This window comes from Pteropus alecto, unplaced genomic scaffold, assembly GCF_000325575.1.
Source record: "Pteropus alecto unplaced genomic scaffold, ASM32557v1 scaffold94, whole genome shotgun sequence".
NCBI classification, from domain to species: Eukaryota; Metazoa; Chordata; class Mammalia; order Chiroptera; family Pteropodidae; genus Pteropus; species Pteropus alecto.
The window spans coordinates 14,031,330-14,044,627 of record NW_006437736.1 but is presented as its reverse complement, the minus strand read 5'-3'; the positions used below and the strand labels follow the sequence as shown (position 1 = coordinate 14,044,627).

The 13,298-nt window shown below is 40.1% G+C and overlaps 2 protein-coding genes across 2 annotated transcripts in view; one reads left to right on the top strand and one right to left on the bottom strand.

Moving 5' to 3' along the window:
• FOXJ2 (forkhead box J2) overlaps positions 1–7,357 on the top strand; it is an 18,225-nt gene extending 10,868 nt beyond the window's left edge. Inside the window, exons 7-11 of the mRNA XM_006914674.3 lie at positions 1,334–1,729; positions 2,136–2,237; positions 2,805–3,014; positions 3,631–3,729; positions 4,593–7,357. Coding sequence (XP_006914736.1) covers positions 1,334–1,729; positions 2,136–2,237; positions 2,805–3,014; positions 3,631–3,729; positions 4,593–4,681 — 896 coding nt within the window. The 3' untranslated portion in view covers positions 4,682–7,357. The remainder of the gene's footprint in view (positions 1–1,333; positions 1,730–2,135; positions 2,238–2,804; positions 3,015–3,630; positions 3,730–4,592) is intronic.
• Positions 7,358–9,749: 2,392 nt separating this feature from the next.
• C3AR1 (complement C3a receptor 1) lies at positions 9,750–11,205 on the bottom strand. Its single transcript, XM_006914673.2, has one exon. The coding sequence runs from the start codon at positions 11,203–11,205 to the stop codon at positions 9,754–9,756; it is 1,452 nt and encodes a 483-aa protein (XP_006914735.1). The 3' UTR covers positions 9,750–9,753.
• Between the last annotated feature and the right edge of the window lie 2,093 nt (positions 11,206–13,298).

Below are 13,298 nucleotides of genomic sequence, written 5' to 3'. Positions count from 1 at the left end.
CTGTGTTTCATTGCGAGAACAATTTAATTTTATTCTTTAGCATATTTATATTTATGTGAATTTTTATTAGGAAAAATTTCAAACAGATGCAAAAATAGAGAAAATAGTGTATAAATCGTCATGTTTCCATAACCCAACTTTAACAGTTACCAGTATTTTGTTAAGCTTGTTTCACTTACCCCTAGCTTTGTTTTCAAGTGAAGTAATTGGATGCAATTCTCAGACATGCCATCCTACTTGTAAATACTCTTTCAGTATGCATCGTTAATTATAAAGGCTTTTTTTTAAGTTATCCATTTCCATGATCACTCCTAACACAATTAACAAGCCTTCCTACTATCAGTTTATATCTTATCCATACTCAATTTCCTGAATTATGATGTAAAAGTGATTTAAAGTCCTTATTAGGAGGCTCTTTGAGAGAATACCTGGTTTAGCCCTCTATAATTTCTAGGTTTTGTTTTGGTTTACTTTTAAAGAAATTAGAGATAGGAGTGAATTCAAGATTTCAGGTGAGTCATCAGACCTCGTTCTATATTATGGCCTTGTATAGGCAGCAGGAGACAAATGAAATGATTAAAAGCGGTTAGGAGTCACTTTTTGGAAAATTTCTATTAATTGTCGTGAATTACTTTTATATCCAAGAAGATTCATATCTAGAGTTGTGTTCCGAGATTGTAGCATTTGCTTGAGAAATGAGTCCAACTCAGGTGATTGGTTGGTTAGCAGTGGGGACCATGGAGGGGCTCTCAAAAACAAAGTAAAAAATTAGATTGAGCAAGGATAGCAAAGTGTTCACTCGAATGTAATGGTGGCCGAAAGCCCCTAGCCTCAATCTCTAGTCCTTCCTTGCCCGATCTATTTGAGAAATTCGTCCATCCCTACTCCACTCCTCACCACAGCTCCATTTGTTACTAGTGAATACGAGAAGGTGGTAGGAAAAGTAGAAGGGTGTAGAGACAATAAGAAGGAGGAGAAGATAGGTGTTCAATGGCTTTGTTTCCTTTATAATTTACTTTTAAACTTTACCTAACCTCTGGTTTCTTTTGAAACTGTGGTTACAGGGCTACACCCAAATCCCTGTAAAATAGCACAAAAAAGTACATATTGCCCTTTTTGCTAAAATATCAGTGGCCGCCACACTGTCAGCGCCCTTCCTTTGTCTGTTTTACCTACCAAAGAGGGGGCCGAGAGGGGCCAAGCTGTCCCAGAACACCTTAGCCTTTGAAGTCTGTGGTTTCTGTCTGAGGCCACCCACCTCAACCCAGTGGAAATCCTGTTGAGTGAAAAATACATCACCCAAGTCACTCACCTGTTTCCTCCCACCCCGCAGGCTTTTCGTCTCTCCTGGGGGACATGCCACCCTCTAACAACTACTACATGTACCAGCAGCAGCAGCCACCACCTCAACAGCAGCCACCGCCGCCGCCGCCACAGACCCAACAATCACAGCCACAGCAGCAGCAGGCACCAGCCCAGGGCCCCTCAACTGTCGGGGGTGCCCCTCCACTACACACCCCAAGCCCAGATGGTTGTACCCCACCAGGGGGAAAGCAAGCTGGGGCTGAAGGCTATGGGCCTCCCTCTGTGATGGCCATGCATCCACCCCCGCTGCAGCACGGAGGCTACCACCCTCATCAGCACCATCCCCACCCCCACCCCGCCCAGCAGCCACCACCACCACAGCCACAGGCACAAGGCCAGGCTCCTATCAACAGTACTGGTTTTGGTGAGTAAGGAGGATGCAGGGAGATCCTTGTTCTGACCCTGGCATGGAGGTGCAATTTATTAGGAAGTTAATAGTGAGTCTTTTAGCCTCGTTCCTCCACGAGAGCTCACCTGAGCCAACAAAAGTTGCTACTTCGAGCTCTGTATTATAGAATTCTTGAAGAAATCATGGGGATTGTTTTACATATTCTCCTGCCTATGAGCTGGGCCATCAACACCTAACGCATAAAGTATAGATATCTTTACTCATCTTAAATCTCCAGGGAGGGAGATTCCAAAATTATCTTGGTAATGCAATCGATAACCTGTATAAATGCAAGAATCTTGCTTGTAGTCAGTCTGCTATTATTTGGCTGCCGTCTTACACTTGACTCTATGTTATTCCCACTTCGCCCTCTTCTTTACAGCCTTTCCTCCTGACTGGTGCTCCAGTATCGACTCCTTAAAGGAAAGCTTCAAGATGGTGAATCGGCTCAATTGGTCCAGCATTGAGCAGTCACAGTTCTCAGGTTAGTGATCAAAGGATGATGACTGAGGGAAAAAAGGGTACATGGTAAGTGGGAAAATCCAAAACAAACCAGAACAGAAGGGGATGATTAAGTGAAGTTTGAGGACTGAACATTTTATTGTTTCCCCTCCATATTTTACAAGGTGGATAATATTGATATTATTTGCAAATTAATTGTAATTAATTTTGCCTTAACTCAAAATATGGCAGTGGTTTATTCTAGCCAATTCTGTCTCTGGGAGAGAGAAGGCTCTCAGGAATTCAGAAAACCTGGACCACTATTTTATAGTTTTGTCACCATTTACTGACAGTGCGATTATGGCTAATTCATTCAGCCACTTTGAAATTTTGTTTTATTCATTAGTAAGATGGAAATTGTAATAATTTATTAACAAACGAATGGAATGAGAGTTTGATAATGTGGAGCTCTAACAGATGCCAGTTATTATTAGTAATGGGTATAATCAGTGGAGTTGATTTATGATGTGGTTGGAACAGTGAGATAGGATAGATGGTAGGGGGTCTGGGGCCTCTGCAAGGCTAGCATTTCTTACTTTTCTGTTTGTAGAACTAATGGAGAGTCTGCGACAGGCAGAGCAGAAGAACTGGAGCCTCGACCAGCATCACATTGCCAATCTGTGTGACTCCCTCAACCACTTCCTTACTCAGACTGGTCATGTGCCCCCGCAAGGGAGCTCCCATAGGCCACCAGCTCCTGCCCGTATTGCTGACTCCTGTGCCCTCACCAGCGGCAAACAAGAAGCAGCCCTGAACCAAGGTACTGAACAAAGCAAGTGGCCAAAAAGGTAGAGACTCTGATGAAGACAGAGAGGAGAAGGACAGAGAAGAATTGAGAAAAATTATCTTATGGGCAAGATCCAAACCGAGCAGTGGGCCTGATTTGTCCACCACATTGGCCGGACATCTCTTATATCGGTAGATGCTAAAAAATGCCAAAGAAATAAACCACATGATTCCTTTTTAGACCTTGATTTGGGAGATTAGGATTACAGAAGAAGAGGGAGGAGAAGGTGTCCATTTCAAATCTGTGTCTCAGTAACCCCTATCTGGATGATATCAGGTGAAGTTATGACTCTCTACCATTATATGATCTTCAAACCAGTGACATGAGATTCAGTGATCCTGTTTATATATTTGTCATTCTTCTAATAGCTGTGATCTTTCACAGTTCTGGTATCTGGTTCCTTTTTACCCTAAGTGGTGAGGACTGATAGCTTCTTCAGAAAGGCTTTATGCCCACAAGAGCTACAGAACAGGGCAAGGAAGGGAGAAGAAATTAAGGGGAGGAAGAGTATTGTTTTCCCCCTGTCTACTGGACCCTGCTTTATTGAATATAATGATCTCACTCAAGTAACTCTTGTCTTCTTTGGCAGTGAACTCTTATGGGCACCCACAAGCTCCCCACCTCTACCCTGGCCCATCACCAATGTATCCAATCCCTACCCAGGACTCAGCAGGATACAACCGCCCAGGTAAGAGCCAGGAAACTTGTTTCACCACCAAGCAAACGCTGTCTACCCTGACAAGTTGTTTCACTTTCCTCTGGCTCTGAGGCTGCATTCTCTGTCTTTTCGTCTGCATCTGCTGGCAGAGGTGAGCCTTCATGATTCCCAAGGCTAGAGGGTGGGCCACCTGCTAAGGAGGTGTATGTCATAGGAGACTAAAGAAGACTGATTTACTTTAAAATTAGCTGGTACCTGCAATAATGAAAGGAATTAAAAGCATGAATGTAAACAAAAGATGGATATGTAGGACGTTTATGTCTAACTTTGGAATCTGAGAGATATACTCAGACAAATAAAATGAACATGGTATGCAAACATACCTGCTTTGTGCCCTTGTCTGCTTTCCTGTCGCCTGACCTTTACTACTGGGGGTCTGGGATTGAACCATCTCTGATGGTAGGAAGGCAGGGGAGACCCTAAATTACCATAAATAGTACAAACTGAACAGACCCTTCACCTTTAAATACATTTTAGAAAAATCACTAATATCATCCTGCCAAACCACAAGTGTTTTCAGGTTTTTGGGTAACATCTGACTCTTTGTTCATGTATTCCTTGTCCATATAATACATACACCAATTTCTGTACTGCTATTTCATATAATAGTGTGTTCTGTATGTTTTTTGGCATTATTACACAGTCTTCATAAGTATAAGTGTTAATGGCTGCATACTATTATATTGTCATGGGACCTAATTTACTATAGTTTATTTCCTGGGGCCTCACCAGACGATTCTCATGGTTTTATTTGGGGTTGAGCTCTGTCCATCTACCTGATAGATAGCATCCCATCCACTCGTTTTTAAAATCTCTTTCTTTCTTCCTGACAGCACACCATATGGTCCCTCGGCCAACAGTTCCACCTCCTGGTGCCAATGAGGAGATCCCCGATGACTTCGATTGGGACTTGATCACTTAGTGCATCATAGAGTGTGTCCCTCAGCCCAGGGCTGGGTGGTGAAGCCTGGCAGTGGGGAGAGAGCAGCCCTAGCCCATCACTCCCCACCTTGCATATATATATATATATATATATATCTATATATATATCTATATATAGAGAGAGATATATATATGTAGATATATATATATATCCTCTTTTTTTTCTTTCTCTGTCAGAGAAGCCACCGCAAGATGCTGCCGAAGATAACCCATTTCCTGCCTTGTTCTTCCTCTTCCTTCTTGTTTTTTTTTTTCCCTAATTCTTTTATTATTATTCTTATTATATTATTATTATTATTATTATTGGTTATATGCTGTCCCCTGTCTCCTGTCCCTATACTATGGACTGTGTCCACCCCTTGCTAATTTAAAATTATCTGGCTGGAAAGTGAGGCAATGATAGGTACAGAGAAAGATTTCAAAGTCTGATTTACCTTTCTCTCAGAGAAAGTCAATGCTAATCCCACCTTTTGGCCCTAATTTGTTTTCTGTTCTTATTAATTCAGTCCAGGACTGGAGAGGCCACATTATCAAGTAGAAGGGATCTCAAACACTGCTTGGCAGCCACAACTTTGCAGGTTTTACTCAATGGTGCTAATTTTGTCCTCTGAGCTCTTCCTTGTCCCTTTATATCTTTGCTCCTTACTTCTGCTGATCCTCATGCCCCATCAAGGGTCAGAGTGAAAGTGGTGGTGCCAGAGGGTGACAACAAAATCCTAGAGGAATAAGAGGCCTGGGGTGGGTTGAGTAGAATACTGTAAAATATTTGGAAATTGGGCATCTAACACTGCGTCAAATAAACATCCATTCGCTTTATCCTAGCGCATTCTCTATGGGAGACAGGGTGGGTCTGAGCCGGAATTCTGTTGCTATGGTGGAGATGAGGACAGCTATTCAGCTAAGGTCGGTCTTTTGGAGATGTTTTCAGTTGAACCATTTTGCCTTTTTAAACAAATTTTCTCTGAAAATTAACTGTGGCTCTTATTTGCATTTACAAATTATCCTTCAAACCTCTTTTCCCATCCAGCAAATATTGTCCTCCTTTGGTGGTTTGCTCACCTCTTCTACCCACTTCATTTTCTTCCCTCATTTTCTGGCATTCTCAAGATAGAAAAGTAAGCCACTATCACTCTTGCTTTCGTCATGTCCCAGGACAGGATGGGAATCTCTTTTTTATCTATCAGCAGAACCAAACCTAATCGGTGGTAGGAGGGTGGGCAAAGGAAAATGGACCTGGCATAGATACGGGTAGGGAATATTTCAGTTATTTAACTATGTAGACAAATGCTTCTCTTGGAATCCAGATCATTGGGGCTGAAGCTTTTACAGTAGACTGTTGAGGGGTGAAGGAAATTAGTAGTGTGGAGTACATAATCTAGAGGGAAGAGTTCAGTAGGGCCCAAGAGAGACCCCCAGAAAAAGGTATAAGGATAACTTATCTCCTTTAATAAGGAGTGGCCATGATTTTGCTGCAAAGTACTTAGTGTATATTTAATGTTAATTGTTGAATTTAATTATGGAAGGGAAGAACAATTTTACTTCTGTTGCTATTTCACTGAACATTTACTTTCTGAAAGCTACAGGACAAAATGTACAGAATGGACAAGGCTGCTCTCTCTGTGATTTCTGCTTTTTGTTCATATTCTTTCATTTCCTGATGATTTCCAAGAGATTTAGCTTTTCACTCTCCTGCTTTCCCCCCTCATCCACCCCTTCTTTTCTTTGTAAGGGAGTTGAAGAGGTCCAGTGAGGCTGAAGTAAAGGGTCAAGAAAGGGCAATTGATTAAAGAGCACTTTATTTCTTTGAAGTTCTTCGTAAGAGATAGGGGCATGAGTGGCTTGAATCCCCCATCGTGTTGGAGGGCAGTTAGTGGAGTTGAAGTATGACATAATATTTCGCGTTGGGGAAAGGAGAATTTCTCTTAGAGGGTAGCAAAATGCCTTTGCCTGGTTTCCCTATTTTAGGCATCTTTTCCATATTCTTTCCAATCAAGGTGCCTCCTGCACACAACTTCCCATCTGTTCTCCCTAAAATGTCTCCTTTACATATTATCACTCCTCTTTTCTGAAACCCTTTTCTACTCAGATCCAGACAGGGTTCACAAGGGTAGACTAAATCATACATGTAAATGTCCCTTGATCATAATTCATCTGTGTCTTAAAACTAGTCTCATTAAGAACTCTGGTGAAATTTGAGGTTAGGGCTGGAGATTGGCCATCAGGCCCCGTGGGATTTTAGCTCCCCTCCACTAAACTCAGTCTTGCTCAATGGCACAGGACAAACCTGACCCTATTTGGGCCTCAGTCCCACCCCCCCTGAAATGGAATACTACTACTTTTTCATGTTAGTTCAGCACTGCTGGACTTGAAGTATAGTCATTGTTGTTATATTGGGTGATGTGTGCAAAACTGCAGGAGCTCACTGCCTGCAAGAGGAAATAAGGGAGAAAGTGGAGGAGAAAGATAGAAGGAACAATTATTTGGTATAGATCCACCCATCCCTGCCTTCCTCTCTTCAACCCCTATGTTTCTGGTTTGGTGAGTCCTTCATACCACCCATATGCTTTGCGTTGGTGCAGGCTGGGAAGTGGGGGGTATGGTCTCACAAGTTGTTGTTTTTTTTTTTGCATGCTTTCTTAATAAAAACAAAAAAGAATGTTTCTGGTATTATTTTTTTGGTGCTGGCCTCAAATTTCTTTTTGCCAGGATAGGAAGGGAGAAATGTGAAACATTTGTTTTCAATTAGTCTTTTGCCCCTCCCCGACCTTACACTACAAGTTTTGTTTAGTTGACCGGAATTTTTTTGTAAGATTGATAGGAGAGAAGAATTTGAAACATGCCATTAACATTCCCCTTTTCACATGCTATTAAAGATAGTGAAATACCATTGGGAGAGGCAGTCACTCTTTGCAGTTTGGTATGTGGACAAGGCCACCTTGCATTCTGAGATATTTTAAAAAATTAAAATACTGCAATTTGGGGAGGAGATGGGTCCCAATTTGGGACTTCCTGTGAGTATTTACAGGTACTCAGGAGAGTTTTTCATTAAAAATGAAGGAATTCCAATTTCTAAGGCAAATGGTGCTCTCAAAAGGAGTTGGGAAATGCCAGCTATTGAATTTTTGTAACTATGCCAAATTCATTTATCCTAATATCCTACATATTAACCCCAGAAGTTTGGAACTAATACCCAGGATCTTGTGAGATGTGTTGAGATTTCCAGAAGGCTACTTAATTGCCATTAGAACAAGCCTACAGTTACCCACTAGGAGATTTATTTGCTGCATATTTAGAGATTATGATATATTCTGAATGTCAAACAATTAAAAGGATCCACGAATCTCCAAGCCTTGTAATGAACCATAAGAAAGAAAGCATTTATTCGCATCAAGTATATAAGCAGATTAAATTGGAAGGTAGCATTGCAAATATACATCGCATCAGACATTACCTTACAAGTAAAAGAATTCTTAGTTATTTGAAATTTTCCATATAGCACTTTATAACAAATTTGTAGTCCAGACCCTCACCTCAACCATTGCAAGTTTAAACTTCTCATTTTCTATTTTTAGATTAAATTATTGTATTCAGCTTATATGAAGCTCTGTTGTAGTACAGGCAAACCTGAAATTTTTGAGTTTTAACACAGCTTTATATAGAGAAAATGAGAAGGTGATACGGAGTTGAACAATGCTCTTACAAAATGAAAAGAGAGGAAAACGATATATAATGGTTGGGATAGATAAAGTGGAAGAAAATGGTCATGAATGAATTAAAGTATGATGGTTAATGAATATTAAGAAAATGGATAAACAAAAAATATGAACGTGTATGGATAAAATTCTTCATCTTTCAAAATAAGCCATTTTATCATGTCTACAAAAACTATTAGCATAAGCACGTTACTTAGAAATATGGTAGATATTAGAAGAAACATCTAAAATTGTTGCGAGGTTTACTTCTGGGAAATGGGAGGGAGTGGTTGGGCAGAGTGGGGCATGCAACTTCTTATATTTCAACATAAACCTTGAATTGTCTTTAAATTGTGTGCATGTATTATTTTGGTAAAGATAAAAATTAATTTTAAAAACCTAAAGATATTATCTGATAATTTTAGCGTGATACACACCTATAGTCATGCTTTAATAAGTTTGATGGTATTCTTGAAGGGTATTCAGTCATTTTTCAATGATTTGAAACTTTTGAAATTAGAGGTTAGTAGATGTACAGTCTAATGTGGAAGGAAACTTACAGGTAGGGGAGGAATAAGGGAATTGAGTTTAAGACAAGAAGTGAAAGGTAGATGGCTCTATCAATAAGCAGATAGAATAATAAACAAATAGACAGGAGAACTCCCCAAACAGCAGCTTACATACCAGTTCGTGAGTAAGTTTTTAGATGCCCAGTAGTCTGTCTTTACACAAGAGATGCTTATTTAGTTGTAATAATGGAAACTTAGAATTTCTATGTTCTATATCCATGAGTATCCCAAATAGGAAGCATCTGGCATTGTACTCTGCTCCAGACTCAGTCTCATAAATCCTCGTTTTCACAGACATTTTTTTTCTTGCACCTTCTTTTTATTTAAAACCATCCCCGCTACCATCAGCAGCATAACCACAAAGCCATAGAATAAATGGTCATCTTTCACTCAGAACTAGAAGAAATTGTTTTAAAATGAATCTAGAAGGGAATTTAGATATACTAAATAGAAAATTTAATGATGGAAATATCCTTTCACAATAGATTTATCCCAGGTGGATTAGTTTGGGATAGAAATAGACTGATTTTTACAATGACTCAGATTTAGCATTCATCAGAAACAAGACCTTGTTAAGAAGTCTGGGGTGGGGCTTGAGATTTTGTATTTCTAACAAATTTCCACGTGCTGCTGTTGCCACTAATTTGGGACCACACTCTGAGCACCTCTAGATTGATTCTTTGATAGTTTCTTAAATCCCCTGTTCACCATGTATGTCCCTCATCCTTTTGGAAACATGTTACACTGGGTGAATACCTAATAAGCTCTGCTTGAGTCAGTACTCCATATTTTCACACAACTCTACTGTTTGTTTCTGAAAAGACTTTGTTTGTTGTACAGCTGGTAGAATGTGTGAGGTCCTCACTGAAAGCTGCCTCTAGAATGCCCTGCATGGACTGCTTTGCTTTCTTTCTAAAATCTTTCCCCATGAAGGCATAGAGGAAGGGATTGAAGCAACTATTGGCAGATGCTAGAGCAATGGCCACATGGTCCCAGGACAGCAGAGCCTCCCCAGAGGGAGTTTCTGGGTCAATAGACAATGAGAGGACACCAAAAATGTGGTATGGGGCCCAGCAGACAAGGAAGACAATGACAACGACCATGGCCACTCGGAAGGTTTTGCTCCTGGACTTGGTGAAGCGGCCCCGTCGCATTCGAAAGACAATGAGGCTATAACAGGTCACCATGACAATAAAGGGCAGCAGGAAACCCACCACTAGCCTCGTGATGGTTATTGCCACCAGGGGTGTTGGAACTTGATTGTCATATGGAAACTGGTCTAAATTATCATCCTGGAAACCTGTCCAGGATAGCTCAGTCGTGTATAAGGAATTGCTAGAGTCACTAGAGAAAAGCTCTAAATCAGTAGAGAGGAAAGCATCAGAGTTATCCAGTGGGTTAGTTCTGTGATCATCGATGGGAAACCCACTGGGGATTGTAGGTGAGACCTTATCATCAAGTTTAAATAAAGTATAATATGGAGGTTGACTAGATAATCTAGCTGAATCCACAGGGAGTGAATCTCCAGAAGGTCTTTGAAGTGTTTGAGAATGGAGGACAGTGGTAGCTGTCCAAGGATGATCATTTGTTTGTAAAGAGAAAGCATCTAACCTATCGTCCATTTTTCCAGGCAGCTGAAAAATGGAGTTGTCAAGAGACCCATTTTCCAGTAGATCAAAGGTGAAGTCTGAATAATCTAATGAGCTATCGACACCAAAATTGTAGCCACACATATTATGGTTGTCCACAGTGAACATTTCCCGGTATATGAACACTGGTATACACATTACAAAAGCCACCACCCAGATACATCCACAGAGAACGAAGGCTGTTCTCACATTGCGGTGATTCTGGCACCAGATAGGCTTGAGTACCAAAAGACAGCGGTCTAGGCTAATGGCAGTCCGCAGGAAGATGCTGGCAAACATGTTGAGGATGACGATGGAGGGAATGAGCTTGCATAGGAGCCATCCATAAGGCCAGCGACCTTGGAGAGCCAAGTGAACCAGGGAGAAGGGCAAGGAGAGGCAGCAGAGAAAGTCTGCCAGTGTGAGATGGAGAAACCAAACTGTGTTCACTGTCCACTGCATCTTTAGGCCAGCCACCCACAGCACCAGCCCATTGCCTGGCAATCCCAATAAAAAAGTAAGGCTGAGAATGACCATAGAGAGAATTACTTGGGGTTCATCCCAGAGTTGTGAGGATAGGTCCGTTGAATTGGTCTCAGCAGAGAGAGACTCCATGGCTAAACTCCTGCAAAAAGATGAACAGAAACATTTAAACTAACATTATCTTTTTTAAAATGAGTAGTCTTAGTATTCTAACTTTCCCACACGATGATGTAGAACCACAAAGTCCCTTACGTTGTTAGTTTTTGTTCCTCGACTTCACACTGGATCACACAAAAACATTCTCTGCTAGACCATTTAAAATCTATTGTATCAATTTAAATGTGCATCAAAATAATAACCTCATTTGGAAGTCCATATCAACATAAATTTCTCCTTTTTCTTGCACTTTCAATCTCTCATTCTCCTCTAGTTTCTTTCCTTACCTAATAACCCCTATTTAAAAAAAAAAAAATGAGCCTAATGGACAAACAAACAATAACTTGTAGACCAGAGATTCCCAATTTGAGATCCATGAAAGGGCCTTGGCAAGCTCTATCACCACCTCAAATGATACAAAAAATTTTAACTTTACATATTTTAATTTCTTTGAGAGCAGAAGTTCCATCCATCCCCTCTCCCAGATTTTCAAAGGACTCAACACCACCGAAAAAGGTGTCCTAGATTCAGTTATGTCTTTTGGATGCAACCTCAGCTTTTCCTTTTGCTATCCAATGTCTCAAGAGAAGTTTACCTTCTTGGGATTGATTTCCTCATCACCCATCATTTATTTCTTATTTATTTGTTTTTTTATGAATATAATGAAAACAATAGCTTTATTATTACAAAAGCAGAATATTTGCATGAGGAAAAATTGGAAAATATAGGCAAGCAAAAATAAGAAGATAAAAATGTCATATACCATGTCAGTGATTACAACTTTAGCACCCTCATTTAGATCCTTCTGGATCTTTTATGTATATGTATATACATACACACACACGTATTTATGTATGCAAATTTTTTGTTAAGAAAAATGTAACAAAATTAGATCATACTGTGCATATTGGTTTTTAAAATTTTTTAATTGTTGTAAAATACATATAACATGAAATTTACCATCTTAACCATTTTTAAGTGTACAGTTCAGTAGTGTTAAATATATTCACATTATTGCACAATCTCCAAAACTTTTTAACTTTACGAAACTGAAACTCCATACCCTAGATAACAATTTCCCCTTCCCTCTCCCCCAGCCCTTGACAATTACTATTCTATTTTCTATTTCTAGGTGATTGACTATGGTACAAGTAGAATCATATAGCATTCATTTTCTTGTGAATGGCTTATTTCACTTAGTATAATGTCTTTAATTTTTATCCATGTTGTAGCCTGTGTCAGAATTTCCATCCTTACTAAGGCTGAATAATATTCCATTGTATGTATAGACCATATTTTGTCATCCATTCATCTGTCAATAGATATTTGAGTTGCTTCTGTTTTTAGTTGTTGTGAATAATGCTTCTGTGAACATAGGTGTGAATATATATTATTTTATAAACTGCTTTCTTTTTTCAGTTACCAGTCTCCACATTATACAGTAAGATTGTACCTTAAAGCAGGGGTCCCCACTTCCCGGGCTGAACTGGTACCAGTGTGTGGCTTGTTAGGAACCAAGCTGCACAGCAGCAGGTGAGCAGCAGGCCAGCAAGTGAAGCTTCATCTGTATTTGCAGCCACTCCCCAGCGCTAGCATCACTGCCTCAGCTCCACCTCAGATCATCAGGCATTAGATTCTCATAGGAGCACCGGTCCCTGGAGCCAAAAAAGTTGGGGACTTCTGCCTTAAGGAATACTCAATATTTAATTTTTTCCAACTTTCCCAAAAATATCTTTTGTAGCTGATTTGCCCACAATTACATCTAATATAGGATCACACTTGCATCAGGATGTTAGGGTTCTTAAGTCTCTTAATTTAGCCTAGTTTCTCTTTTTCAAGGATACTGGCTTGTTTGGGGGTCTCTTGTTCTCACCATTCACTTCTTAACCCTGTGTAATTTGTCTTCTGCCCCTATTCTCCACTAAAATTACTTCTAAATAACAAATCCAAACATTCTTTGCTCGGTCGTCATCCTCCACAATATATGTGTCATTTGATACATTGGCCCCTTAACGCTCTCTTCTCTTGGTCTCTGACATTACCTTCTCCTAATTCTGAACACTCTCATA

Coding starts and splice junctions, on each gene's coding strand:
- C3AR1 (XM_006914673.2), bottom strand. CDS start 11,205: ATGGAGTCTCTCTCTGCTGAGACCAATTCAACGGACCTATCCTCACAA.